Consider the following 14605-nt stretch of genomic DNA (forward strand, 5'->3'; position numbering starts at 1 on the left):
ACTCCCACCAAAAGCCAGTACAATGAAGCATTAATTCCCCAGGTAAACACACAATGAGAACATGATTCTGAAATCACATACATGCATGCAGGCATGCACACACACACACACACACACACACACACACACACACACACACACACACATCAGAATTGGACTCTTCCTCCAGTGGGATTCTTGTATAGATTTTCTGGAACATCTCGTTGTTGGTATACTGGTGGTACCAATGGTTGTAGTGACATGGGAGGTGCCGCTGCTGACACAGCAGGATTTGCTGGCAGAACTACCACAACCTGTGAAATGAATCACAATGTCACTGAGTCACCCAGTATATTCAGAGCTTCCTTCTCCTTACCCTACAATGTCACCTTTACCAGTGTCTACACTGTTGCTACTGAGTTGAATCCTACATCACCCTGGTTGGTGTCTCAGGCATAGGTCAGGTGTTGCACACATAGGATGCTCATTCTACAGCAGAGTTTCACCAGAGAAGCTGGAGTTTGCAGCACATCTTGGAGCATGAATTTTCCATGTAAATGGCTTAAGATTCAAGGTGTTGTGGAAAATGACAATGGTGTTCTTCCAAACAAGTGTACTCCTGTTGACAGCAGCACATCCATACTGTAACCTGACAGACACAAACAAAGTTCTCCACACCGACAGTGGCCCAGAATGGCAGAAGCGTCATGAGACTTGGGAAAATCCTGTCCTTCACAAACTCAAGTGATGTGGGGCAGTGGTAGAATGAAGAAGATGTACATGCTTAAGCATCACATGCCCCTAGGCCACTGCTTTTGTGGGTTAACACAGGAGGTCAGCAGGAACAGCATCGCTCAGCTCTAGGGAGCAATTGCTAGGTTTCACTGGCTCCTTTCTCTACTTGAAGCCTTGCAGCTTTGAGGACACTCCTGGCATATAATCCTCATGGTCTACTTCCTGGTCTTTTTTTCTCCTCATAAGTCTGTCACTTTCTTATCTCTATGTAACCCTCTTCCTCCTCATGGCTCAAGATCATCTGCATCAGTTCTTGGGGAAAGACAATGGCCATGTGTGCATGAACTGAAAGTTTCTCATAAACAATAGCCCAGTCAACTTCCTGAGCACATTTAATGCAAGACAACAGGGTCTTGAAAGGAGGGATTAGAGTAGAGGAAAAGGAGTTGGATTTGATCAAAGCGCACTATCTATAGTTATGACATTCTCAAACAATAAAGATTAGCATGTGAAAGAAACCAGTACACAGAAGAAGACTGGAAAGACTTTTCCACCTGGGTTTCATCTAAGGAACAGAGCTTGCTAGGTGGGGATGGTTGGCGGTGAATCTGTGAGACACAAACAGAAGAGGCAGGATCTCTCACAGTCCTGTAAAGGGTGCTACATTCTGTGGCTGGAAGCCTTTTGGATTCTTTCTACACCTTACAAACCCAGTTCCATTTTTAGGAATACTTTTCTTTTTCTTAATAAATTGTCTCTATTTCTATTTCTAAGCACAAGTCCCTGGTACAGTCCTTTTCTCTGAAACACACAGATTTGGAATTGTGTAACCTCTGAACTCAGATCCATGGCTTGGCAATCATAAACATATTTTCCCAGGCTCTCTGTGTTTTCTAGATCTTTCTCTCCATCTCCCCTCTGCCTGAAGGCTGCAGATATTTTCAGCTTGTCTGTCCGGTTGTTTTCCCTCCCCCAAAATGTCATAAAAATGTTCCTGAGCTTCCTTCTGAGTCTGGTTCTAAACTCTTTTATTAATGAAGCTAAAAACCCCAAAGGGAACCTCAGTTCCTCTGGTAAGCCTTTGAAGTCTGAGCAGAGGACCCAGCTGATGGTCTTGACTTGAGGAAGGTGAGAGACAATGAAGATGTGTCCTTGCTAGCTGCTAGATTTATGTGACTGATTACAGAGCAATAGAGATCTACTGAACATCATTTAACAAGGACTGATACTTACCTCACTGGAGGTACAACAGGATGCCTTACACCCAAAGGCAGCAATGGACACGGTAATGCAGAATCCTAGCACATTTAAAATGAACATCAAAGCATCCATACCCTAAAAACAGATTCATACAAACGAATGTGAAGAGTGAGTGGAGATTATAAGTTTGAAATATGTCCTCCCCCTTGACTACCATGCCCAAAGTGGAAAGACCCTAGCCAGGGATTTGGAAATCCAGCTTTTGATATGGCCCAACCCTTAGACAATTTCTTGGCCTCCTGAATGTCATTTATTTTATCAATTTTTTATTATTAAAAATTTTCGAGACCCCAGAGTCTGCTATGCTCTGGTGCTAAAAATTTCACATGGAGAAAAATCATAATATTATTCCACATTTGAAGAGAATGGTCTTTCAGGTTGGCTTTCTAACCAAGCCCTGGAATGGGGAGATACTAGTTTTCAGTGGGAAGGAAGGTTGTTTATTAGATAATATAGGCAGACTATCCTGGCCTGTGCAAGGTGTCCAAGTTATTACAACATCTTCACAAGTAGAAGCAAGATGCTGAAGAATCAAAGTCCTAGAGCCTGAGGAGGCTGCAGTACTTGCCTTCAAAACAGAGGACAGAATGATGAGCCGAGGGATGGAGACAGAATGTAGAAACACAAAAGCCAAGAAAATTACCTTTCCCTAAATCTCCCAGGCAGAACAACAGCCCTGTCAACATTTTGATTTTATGCAATTGAGACTCATTTTGAACTTCTGTCATCCTGTAATATATCTGGATTATGCACTCCATTGGTAGCAATCATCACAGCTATGATAACTGATTTGTGTTGAACAGCATATCCCTTAGTATTCAAGGCACTTGACTTTGTCTGATTCTTCACCAGACCACAGGATCAAAATGGAGGAACAAAGGTAGTACATTTGTTCTGAATTCTCTTGCCTTGTACTGGTGCCTAGAACTGCTGGGTTTGGATATTCTGTCTTTTTCTCTCAGTGATCAGAAATGCTCTCTCTGCTGTGAATTAGTCAATAGATGAGGAGCTTGGCACATGGAAATACTGATTCAGTGGGCCTTGAGAATATATGCATTTGTTGTTTTAATCCTTGCTCCTGCCTCAACAGATCCAGTAGTCTCTGTGTTTCAGGCATTGTGGCAGGCACAAGGGCAGAACAGTGCTGCAGGCCGCAGGAACATATCATAAGAACTCAGCTGGTTATGGCAAAGTCACTACCTGGAGGGATCAGGGAATTCCTCTAGAGGAAGCCAAATTCCAAGGAGCTTTTGGTGTTATTTGGCTTGTTATAATATCAGCTGTCTTCTGTTATGAAAATCATGTGTGCTTTCACAGTTTTTCCAATTGACTTTTCCCTAAGAAGGGCTAACAGTGTAGACTGATCACTCTCTAGACATACACATTCCAGGTATTTGGAGAACAGCCTCAGGAAAGGCTTTCTCTGGAATCAGATATCTCCCTTAGCCACTTTTAAGGACTAACAGTAATCACAGTCCACATACAAGTCTCCTGACTTAATGTAAATCCCACAAGGAGTCACTGCCTAGGTTAGGTGGATGTTGAGTAATAGCTTTACTCAATTTAGCTTGGACCCTCCTTTCTTTTTTTTTTTAATTTATTTTAATTTATTTTGCAATACAATTCAGTTCTACATATCAGCCACAGATTTCCTTGTTCTCCCCCCTTCCGTTCCCCTCACCTTCCCCCCAACCCCCCCATTCCCATCTCCTCCAGGGCAAAGCCTTCCCCACAGACTGAGGTCAACCTGGTAGACTCAGTCCAGGTAGGTCTCGTCCCCTCCTCCCAGGCCGAGCCAAACAATCCTGCATAGGCCCCAGGTTTCAAACAGCCAACTCATGCAATGAGCACAAGATCTGGTCCCACTGCCTGGATGCCTCCCAAACAGATCAAGCCAATCAACTGTCTCACCCATTCAGAGGGCCTGATCCAGTGGGGACCCCTCAGCCATTGGTTCATAGTTCATGTGTTTCCATTCATTTGGCTATTTGTCCCTGTGCTTTATCCAACCTTGGTCTCAACAATTCTCGCTCATATAAACCCTCCTCATTCTCGCTAATTGGACTCGCAGAGATCCACCCGGGGCCTAGTCATGGATCTCTGCATCCAGATCCCTCAGTAGTTGGATGAGGTTTCTAGCACAACAATTAGGGTGTTTGGCCATCCCATCACCAGAGTAGGTCAGTTCGGGCTGTCTCTCGACCATTGCCAGCAGTCTGTTGTGTGGGTATCTTTGTGGATTTCTGTGGGCCTCTCTAGCACTTTGCTTCCTGTAATCCCAGTCCTTGGGACATGGAGGCCTGGCGATCAAGAGTTCAAGGCCAGCCTGTTACGCCTGTCAGAATGGCTAAGATCAAAAACACTGAAGACACCTTATGCTGGAGAGGATGTGGAGCTAGGGGAACTCTCCTCCACTGCTGGTGGGAATGCAAGCTTGTACAACCACTTTGGAAATCAATATGGCGCTTTCTTAGAAAATTGGGAATCAATCTCCCCCAAGATCCAGCTATACCACTCTTGGGCATATACCCAAGAAATGCTCAACCACACCATAAGAGCACTTGTTCAGCTATGTTCATATCAGCATTGTTTGTAATAGCCAGAACATGGAAACAACCCAGATGCCCTTTAACTGAAGAATGGATAAATAAAATGTGGTACATATACACAATGGAATACTACTCAGCAGACAAAAACAATGACATCATGAGGTTTGCAGGCAAATGGATGGATCTAGAAAAAATCATCCTGAGTGAGGTAACCCAGACTCAGAAAGACAAACATGGTATGTACTCACTCATAGCAGGATACTAGACATGAAACAAGGATGACTTGTCTGCTACTCACATCACCAGGGAGGCTACCTGGAAAACAGGACCCCAAGAAAGACACAGGGATCGCCCAATGACAGAGAAATGGAATGAGATCTACATGAACAGCCTGGACATGAGTGGGGGGAAATGAAAGGCGAGGGTTGAGGGAAAGAGAGCTTGGGGGAGCGGGAGATCCCAGCTGGATCAAGAACAGAGAGGGAGAACAAGGAATAGGAGACCATGGTAAATGAAGACCACATGAGAATAGGACCCTCCTTTCTTACTGCCTTACTAACTTTGTAGACCTCTAACTCCTTACCTAACCACTTCTAGGAATATTTAGATAACCTAATGTGCTGACAGCTATGCTCAGCCAGAACCCCAGTTCAAGCCTCCCTGTAATTATCATCATTGGCAGCATCCGGCCAGGTCCATCCCCAGATGGAGGAAAGTACTTTATCAGAGATTACTCAGTACTCTCTAAGAACAGACTTAAGCATCCAGGCTACCTGTTTGAGAAAGCCTGGTGGATGTGCCAATTAAGCTTTACTTCCTCCTTTCCCAAACCTTACCTCTAGTTCCAGATCTCCCTTTAACTATCACCAGAGGCATCTAGCTGTACACAGGTTGCCTAGCGACTGAGTACACTATCCCCCACCCTGCAGAAAAATGATAGATAGCTTGGACAGATAGGAGCCACAGTAAAAAAGAAGGCAGTTTTATTTTCTCCCATTGACCTAGCAATTTATCGATTTTTAACATTTTCTACCAATCACGCTTAAGACTATAGTTGAGCACATAAGATCCATCTTCTTACATATTACCTGAATTTAGCCTTTAGTTAATTCATTTCCCATTGGTCACTTCCCTTTGTGGTTGCAAATGATAATTAATGGGTATTGCCCCTCTATGGAATTCTCATCAACCCTCTTTTTGACCCTGGAAACCTGGCTTTGCACTGCCAAGAGATTACTGCTTGTAAGTGTATATATACCAGGACTTCCAGGGCACGACAGGACGGAGAAGAGAAAAGAGAATGGAAGAACTAGATGGGTAAGAACTTGAGAGGAACAAACTGAGATAGGGAAGAACTAGATTGAAGGGCTAGAAGAGAGTACTAGAGGAATGAGATGGAAGATGAGGAAGAGCCAGATGGGGAAGAACAAGATGAGGAAGAACAAGATGAAAGAGAAGGAGATGGGAGAGGAGCTGAGATGGGCAAGAACTAGATGGCTGAGAACCTAGAAGGGGCAGAACTAAAAGAAGGAATTAAGATAGAACCTAGAGGGGACAACAGATAAGTGTAGGAGAAATTTGGCAGGAAAGGAGCTAAAACTGAGAGCAGAGTATAAGCTTGTAGAGAGAGAACAGACACAAAATAATAAAGTATATGGACTAAGGAGTTTCGTGTACATAGATTCATTTTTTTTCATCAAAGATTAATTAGCAGCTGGTTGTAGATTCTTCCCGGACCCTAGGAGAGGACTATCCAGGGCCTGGACCCCCACAGTCCCCGATAGAACAGCAAGCAGGAGAGATGGTAGCCTTGTCCTCAGAAATGTGACCATCTAGATAGGTAGATTAAATGTTTCTTTGAGGGTCAGAGAGTGCAGAAGTTAGGTCTGTATGCCTCATATTCTCCCTTACAGATATTTAATCACTCTTATGTGATTCATAAGCAGTCTCACATAACATAATTTAATTTACATAAACAAGAACAGGCTGGGACTGGTAGCTCAACTAAACAACTAAAATCCCAACACAGAGATGAGATGGTGATTTTTAATCCAAGGACAGCCCAGGCCATATAGCAAGACTCCCAAATCCAGAGATATTAAACAAACACACAAACTGAAAACAGCAATATAAACAAAACGAAAGAAAGATTTTCAACATAAGTAGCAGGTGTATATGTGTTTATAATAAACTACTTTAAGATGTAGGGATTGTTATTTTTCTAAGTCACTTTGGCTGGTCATTGGCAATTCCATGTGGCTTATTCTGATGGTTCCAGGTAACAAGTACTATATCTCTTCTTTCTTACAAGGAGCTCACCCTTTTAAATCTGCTTTGTAAAATCATAAGGTATACAATATATCTTTCCTCCCAAGGGGTTTGGAACCCCCCACTATTAGGAACTTGGTTTTATTTTGTATCTCTCTGGAGTGCCAACTCAAGATCTGACATGACATATGGGCCCCTATGTCTGTGAACTAGCCACATTACTGGTTTCCTTTTTACTTAGTTATAGACAGAAGGGAAATAATCTGATGTCACCTGATCCCTAAATAAATAACTGTTCTACTTCCCAATCATCCCTACCTCCCCAATGTGGTTTACAATCAAAGGGTTGATGGTTGATTTTGCGAGAGTCAGTGAACCCTTGCCTCCACTGGGGCATCCCATCAGTGATGAAATACTCACCACAAGAACTCTGATTGTATAAGGAATACGAAATGCACTCGAAAGCACACTAATGAAACCTATTATACTTGTTGCTGCAGCCACCACAGAGCTAGTGGTGTTCAAAGTTATACTGCTGATGACCTAGAAAGAAATAGGAATCAGTTAATTCAGTCGCATTCTTGGTATAGCTCCATCGATATTTGAAATACACCATGACTTTATTAATGCATTTCATCGTCTTTTTGCCAAAAGTAGAATCTGTGTCTTTCCTTATGATGTCTTTACTTCTAAAATCCCATGCCAAAGAAAAAGCTTTGTATTGTTTTTCCTAAGACTAAATTCTCCAGATGATTTTCAAGGGCACAAGATACTCTTCAAATTTCACAGTGAAAATTTCAGTCTTTGACACGTTATCTGGAAAGCCCTGGCTGTCATTTCCCACCACACTCTGCTACAAACGCCTGACTATTCTTATGTGAATGCTGACAGTCACTCATGCCCATCTCCCTCTTGCATAGTTCCTCCTATGCTGTAGATTTGGCTCCACAATTCTCTTCTCATGGTTCAGCACAACTAGTTTTTGTATGAAGTAAAACTACTCAGGAAACTGAAAGTCTGCTGCGCCTCTACTATGAGGTACATTTTACTGGTCAAAGCTGGTTAAAGATGCTAAGGAGGTAGATAGGAGCCCAGGTGTAGCAAGGTCACCTTGATCGTGCTACAGAAGTTGATGTTTACCTATTGCAGGAAGGAAAACTCAAACGCAGCTTTTAGTTAGTGAAATAATTGCTGGACTCTTGGCTGTTGCCTTTTATCAGTTTTATGACAGAAATCCTGCTGTAAATGTCTTTTTAAAATCATTATTTTTTTATATGTACAAATTTTGTCTGCATGTATGTATATGCCTGGTGCCCACATAAATCAGAAGAAGGCTTCAGATCCCCTGGGACTGGAGGTCTGTGAGCCATCATGTGGGTGCTTGGAATCAAATCCAGGTCCTCTCTAAGAACAATAAGTGCTCTTATTTGCTGAGCTATCTCTATGGCCGCTGTTAATTTTTTTTAAATCTATCATTTTGGATACATTTGTAGAAGCCATTTTAACCTGTCAGTCAATGATGTTATTGCCACTGCAAATATTTGATTTCATTGTCACGGGCTGGATCTGAAGTTTCAAGGTTCATCTGTCTAACCCTACCTGGCATTCCTTCTCCAGAATTCACTGCACCAGGACCAAGATTCTCCCAGCATCTGCCTTGACACAATATCCACTCAGACGTGTTGAGACCTGTTATGAACCTGTAGCTCAGCTACACTTTTGAAAGCAAGATCCTTCTAAAACTCATAGTCTTGCCTTGGCCTTAGGAAAATAGAATCAATCCCCTTTACATTTTAGCAGAATGCATACTTGATAAAATCACTCACATTTTATGGCAAAACAAAACAAACACATACCAGTCCCTTTGTAGTTCTCACTGCTGCTGCAATGGACAAGGACCCGGACAGCATGAACTGGTCATAAGAGGAAAAATTCAGGTTAAAACTTTATACAGTTATAAATCATAGCATGCTGACACTCCCTTCTAACTCAACTAGGTCTATTAAAGTGATCAATTGTCTACAAAGCAGTATTAGTTGTCACACACACACCCTTACCCACAGCAACAGGGGAATAAGAGGGAGACATTTGAAGAATCAAGGTTTTCTTTTTTAACTATGCAATTATCATCCTACCAAAATTGTTTAAAAGCAATGAATACTAGAACTCCCAGTCTGTATAACAAGATTTTTCCCTCATGACCCTCAAACTGAAGAAGTTAGCCCCCGCCCCCAAAAAACAGACCAGAAATTATTCTTGCTGGAAATATATATTTGAAGCTGTAAATAAAACAATGGCAAAAATTGAATTCTATATTAGACAATCACTAGAATACTGCAGCTCATTTGAGTCTAGCAATGTGGCAATTATTTTCAATTTATTCTAAATGACTGCTGTCAACTTGATTGAATTGACCTCTTTAAACTATTTAGCTAAATATACAGATGTCTGCATTTGCTTTCCAAATTTTGGTTTAGAAGATTTAAAGTTAATCAGAGAATCAGTAGGATCACACCATTGAAACTAAAATCAAGATGTAGATGTAAGTTTGGGGAGATGGCTGTCAGTCAATTGCTTCCCCTGCAGGCCTGACCCCTTGAGTTTGACCCTCCATCATGAACTATGAGAGTTGGTTGCCAAGATGATAATGAATAGGAAATAAAGATGGATGCTGAAAACCATAGTGAGGAGATGTATGAGATTCTGAGTCCTCATTCATGGACTGAATAGATTTTGAGTATATTCCCCTTTCCTAGTCTCATTTTTTTATTTATAAATGATGATGAAAGCAAATCTCTCAGAAATTGGAGTGATTGGTTGAAGAAGAACATTACATACAAAAACATTTAGTAATAGGCCCAGATTATAATGCGATGAAAGCTATTACTGGTGTTATGGGTAGTATTATTATCATATTAATATTATTATATATTATTATCACATAATCATTGGTATTATTATTGATAGGTAAAGTGCCATGCAACTTTGAAAAGTATGGGAGCTGGTGGCATTCCTCAAATTTTTTGCACTCCTCAAATATTGAACACCTGTTGCAAATAGGAAGGGAAAATTAAAGTATCAGGTTTACAAAACAACTAAATTTTCTCATTCTCAAGGTTATCAATAAATGGAAACCTTACAACACTTGAATGGGATTCTTAGTTGAAAAATAACCAAGTTTATGAACTTTATTTTTCACTTGTCAGCTCATACCATACAAGAAAATGTTTGATATTTTATACTTAACTGACACTGAACTACAAAACAATCTCTTCAGTTTTACTTAGAGGAAGCTTGTTTAACTTTTAAAAATTCGCTGAGAGTTGATTAGGCAGACTCTGTGAATCATCTGCTCAGTTCTGTCTCCTCTGTCTTGCTAACCCCGCCCCCTCGTTTCACTCCTTCTTTGAGGAGCTTCAGAGTTCAGTGATCCCTTCCCAGCTAGAGACATGGGTCTCAGTTTCCCCAAATAAAGATGCAAGCTGGTTGTCCTTGGGCTTAAGAGTATACTTGTAAACTATTTATGAGTAATGAAATAGATACATCAACATGTCCAATTGCTCTGTGATCAAGAGGTGATGACATTCTTGTATCACGGAATAACCAACCCTAGGAATGACTAGCCTCTGGACTCCTGAGGGAATTAGTTGTGCCCATGCTTAAGTAACTCTTGTGGGTGTACAGGACTGCATGCTGTCACAGTATTCTAAATGACATATTAAATAAACAGTCCACCTAGTTTATGTGAATGATATGTTGATAGTGCAACATGAACAAGGAAAAAAACTGAATAAGGTTTAGATACACTCTTCTCAAACTTATAGACTACTTGAAAGAGTAGAGAGAGGATTCCACCCAAAGTTAGTGGAGTTACTACACAGTGTTATTATCTTCAGTTACATAAGATGATATGTCACTTACCGGGATTGACCCCCAAACTGGGGCCCATATGTACACTGAAAGGATTTGCAGGGAATGTTCTGAATTCATCATTATCACACCCAAGCTGAGGTTTATGAGAGCAATCATAACTTGTACAACCTAGACACAAAAAAGTGAAACATTATCCACCAAAAAATGATGTCCATGCTAAGTACTATCAAACCACTAAGTTCCCTTCATCTCCACCTTTAATATTCACAGATGAATTTTGAAATGTGATTCTCTTGTCAGTAGTCTTCATAAACAGGGGGGATGCACTAACTTGTAAATTTCCCTTGGAATATCTCTCACACACATACACACACATGTATGCACACACATACACATACGCACACACATATTTCAGTAATTTCACACTTGGGAATTTGTAAAGTTCTTCCCAGAGGCACTTATATGATACCCATTGTGCATCTCTACTACTGTTTTATCCTTTGTCACGTGCTTACATAAGAAAGACTCGGGAATTAGGAAGAAGTTATTCCAGCAAGAAGCCACTTGAAGAAACAAAATTAGATGCAGAGTGAAGAAAATATGAACAGCACACACGATCTTCTTTGGGGACTCGGAGCATGAGGAAGGAATGTGAATACGGTGACCTGAAAATTGGGGGAACTCCCTTAGTAAAGACTAGACAAGATGAAAACTACTTATGAAGTTATGTGGGAGGAAATGAGAACAGTGCATAGAAGGAAATGTATAGGCTATAGGAAGAGACTGGAAAAGACATTTACATATTTATGTATATATATATATATTTCATATGTATGTGTATTTGTAGCAATAATCTTTAAAGATAAAGAAGTTATGGATATGGAAAGGATGGGCAGCATGGGAGGGTGGGTGGAAGAAAGGGTGGAGGGAAAGCTTATAATCCTATTTTAATTAATTTTTTAAAATAAAAAAAGGATAGATCTAAACCAAGTCAACTTCCTGCACTTTAATTTATGGGAACTCCCAAAATGGATAGAAATTTAATCAACAGGAAAAAATAAAAATAGAGTGAAAACCACTGGAATTCAAAACAGTGAATCAATGGATAAAACTTACAAAACCTAGGTTTACTTTCTTTTAAAGATAGATAAAATCAATGACTTTCTAGGCAAAGTAACTGAGAAGACAAGTGATTAATACTCTCAGAAACCATGCAGGGGATAGCACTGTGGAAAACCAAAAGAAGAGGCCAACCAATTCAATACACTTAGAGGAATTGCCTGAAAATACAATGTACCAAACAAGTCTCAGAAAAAGAAATAGCCACTATGAATAGTCTTATGTCATTTTAAAAAGAATTAATATTGCCTGATAATATTATGATTTCGCCTAATTGATATTTAAAGGAATTAATAGAACACAGAACACTAAGCTCAGAGTTCACAACACTGGGGAGTGTCTACCTTTATCTCTCCTTCAGTTTTTCTGTAAATGTAAAACTGCTCTCAACTGATAAATTCTTATTGATATATTTAGATATACAAATTCCCTGCTGACACAAAACGTATATCATGAAAAATGACTATTTGAAACAGCTGTCTGCCTAATGGCAGCTACCCAGTGGTTGTAAGGTTGGGCTAGTGAGTACCTTCTGAATTTAGTGACCTTTAACTTGCCCAGGATGTTATTCTTTTGAAGTTCTCTATTTTTTTTAGGCACACTCTTCTGCAGACAGAAGTATGTGGAAAATAGAGGATTTCTCATCTGAGTAGCAGGCAAAAGAAAGGCACTGGAAACGGATAAGAACAGTATGGGTTTATCAACCAGTGGGTAAGCATGGGCCTGAATCCCAGCAGCAGCTTGCATAACTTTTTCTCTGCACTGAAGTACATATGATCATCTTAGATGACCCACAGCTTAGAACAGACCTGAAGTTCCTATATTTTAAGCATAATTAAATTTGAAGTCTGATGTGATAGAATAACATATTCATTTGCAAATGATAGATTTGAAAATCAAATGTCAGTGATCTTGAGATGTGTTGATGACTCCTAAGGCAAGTGGGACATAGTCCTGGTGTTAGCTTTTTTATTTTTTTAATCATTTAGATATTTACAAAATCATACTCTGCTCAGATACAAACACATCTTACCCCTAGGACTTTGGGTTCCCCCTTCAAGAATTTCTCTGTGCTCTCTTTCCACAGTTGTGACCTTATAACAGACTTCTCTGAGGGCTGAACATCTCCAGGGACCACCTCTATGATGGTCTGTTCTATTCCTTGCATAGTTGTCATGGCAGCAGAAACAGTCCTGAAATAAGAATGAAATTTTGGATGAACTTCTGGAAATGACTCAATGCCAGGTTCCTGCTTAATGATTAATTCCAAACTAAACCCTCCTATGTTACAATAAAAAAATCCAGCCTAGATAAGCTACAAAAATAGTTTTATTCTCTTAGTAAGAGAAGCTCTTCTATTTCTATTTTCTTAGCCTTATTTTGAATGCTTATATGTTTTCTTTAGATAGCAACAAATATTTTGGAATTCATTTTCAAATCTTGTTGAAGCATTTGTACAAGTTGACTTCATTTTCGGGAGGTTTGACCCCCAACTCACTATCTGCTCCCAAATTCACTCTCCTCACACAGTCTCTGGCTTCCATCAGATACAACATCCCCAACCCCCCACCCCACTGTGTACTACTCAACCTGAAATGCAAGACAGGATTCAAACAGTATTTGGTACTTCCCTTTCACACTCCAGTAGGCAAAGATGTCCTTAAGGGATCCCAAGATGAAAGGTGTAATCCACTCCAATGCACAACTTTTTCACTTTTTACAAAGGGCCTCTGCCATGCCTCTCAGAAATACCTTCAGACCTTGATTGTCTATTAACATTCCCCTTGTGAGTCAATTACCAAAGAGGAATCTGTAGGGTGAGTTTCTTTTTCGTTAAATACAAAATAGAGATGCACACACAAAAAGCCTAAATTTCAAGAGTTTGTTAGTAATAGATGATGATAGAGAAATGAAATCTAAGCAGGGCAAAGCCTGGCCTAAGATCCAATAATATGGAGTTCACACCTAGTTCTTTCATTAAGATGTGAATTTCTGATTAAACATTCTCTGGATTACTTTGGCAGCATCTGTGAAAGAGTGCATTGGGCACAATTGCTTTCAAGATTGTTTTTGATCTTCACACTGCTAAAAGTCTGCCTAGCTCATGGCCTGTGTGTCTCCTAAATGAAGCCAAAGATGCTTGGAGACTTATTTCAGATCACAGTCCATCTCAGAAGCAGACTATAAGCCTATCAGGCTGGGCACTCAGGCTCCATCCTCTGCCTCTCTACAAATCCTGCATGGATCAGATATTGTCTTCACTAATGGATTGTCAAGATAATATGTAGGAGACAGAGATGAATATTATGGAAGAAGGTTATTAAGAGTGTGTAAAATGATCAGTCAATAATTTAAATATTGTTTTCAGGTTTTTGATACCCTGGGAAAAGAGAAAGAATAGAAAGCAAAACAACCCCACACAGTGTCCAGATGAGGCCTTTGTCTTTTTTCAAACTTTTTTTATGTTATTATTTTACTTTTGAGAATTTCATACTTGAGTACTGTATTTACATCATTTCCATCGCACCCTCTCCTCTCTCCAACTTTTCCCATGTTCCCCCACTCCTTTCATATTCATGACCTCTTTTTCCTTAATTATTATTGTTACATATGCATATTATTATATATAATCTCTCTGTCTGTCTCTCTCTGTCTTTCTCTGTCTCTCTCTCTATATATATATAAATATAAATATATATATATAAAACAACCTGTGGGGTCCATTTAGTGTTGCTCATATGTATATATTTAGGGATAACCAGATTGATTGGATAACCCAAAAGGGAACTCATTGTTGGAGAAAACTGATTCTGCCTCTCTTA

At 40.0% G+C, this 14605-nt stretch overlaps 1 protein-coding gene across 2 annotated transcripts; it reads right to left on the reverse strand.

Moving 5' to 3' along the window:
• Positions 1–132: 132 nt before the first annotated feature.
• LOC128094906 (membrane-spanning 4-domains subfamily A member 4D-like) lies at positions 133–12951 on the reverse strand. Of its 2 annotated transcripts, none has more exons than XM_052713506.1 (6): positions 12817–12951; positions 10713–10832; positions 8648–8704; positions 7221–7334; positions 1948–2049; positions 133–293 (listed from the first exon to the last, which is right to left on the reverse strand). In XM_052713506.1, exons 1-6 carry the CDS (start codon positions 12949–12951, stop codon positions 147–149), a joined length of 675 nt encoding a protein of 224 aa, XP_052569466.1. In that variant the 3' UTR covers positions 133–146. The 2 variants fall into 2 exon arrangements, with proteins under 2 accessions (XP_052569466.1, XP_052569465.1); XM_052713505.1 differs by having other exon boundaries at positions 7212–7334.
• Between the last annotated feature and the right edge of the window lie 1654 nt (positions 12952–14605).

This window comes from Peromyscus californicus, unplaced genomic scaffold, assembly GCF_007827085.1.
Source record: "Peromyscus californicus insignis strain IS unplaced genomic scaffold, ASM782708v3 Scaffold_4__1_contigs__length_199733344, whole genome shotgun sequence".
Lineage (NCBI taxonomy): Eukaryota > Metazoa > Chordata > Mammalia > Rodentia > Cricetidae > Peromyscus > Peromyscus californicus.

Excerpts from the sequence above, each read along its gene's own strand:
- LOC128094906 (XM_052713505.1), bottom strand. The coding sequence starts at position 12,951 with ATGCAAGGAATAGAACAGACCATCATAGAGGTGGTCCCTGGAGATGTT. Across the intron at positions 10,833-12,816 it reads GGGAACCCAAAGTCCTAGGG|GTTGTACAAGTTATGATTGC; the intron begins GTAAGATGTGTT and ends TTTTGTGTCTAG. Across the intron at positions 2,050-7,211 it reads ATACAATCAGAGTTCTTGTG|GGTATGGATGCTTTGATGTT; the intron begins GTGAGTATTTCA and ends ATCTGTTTTTAG.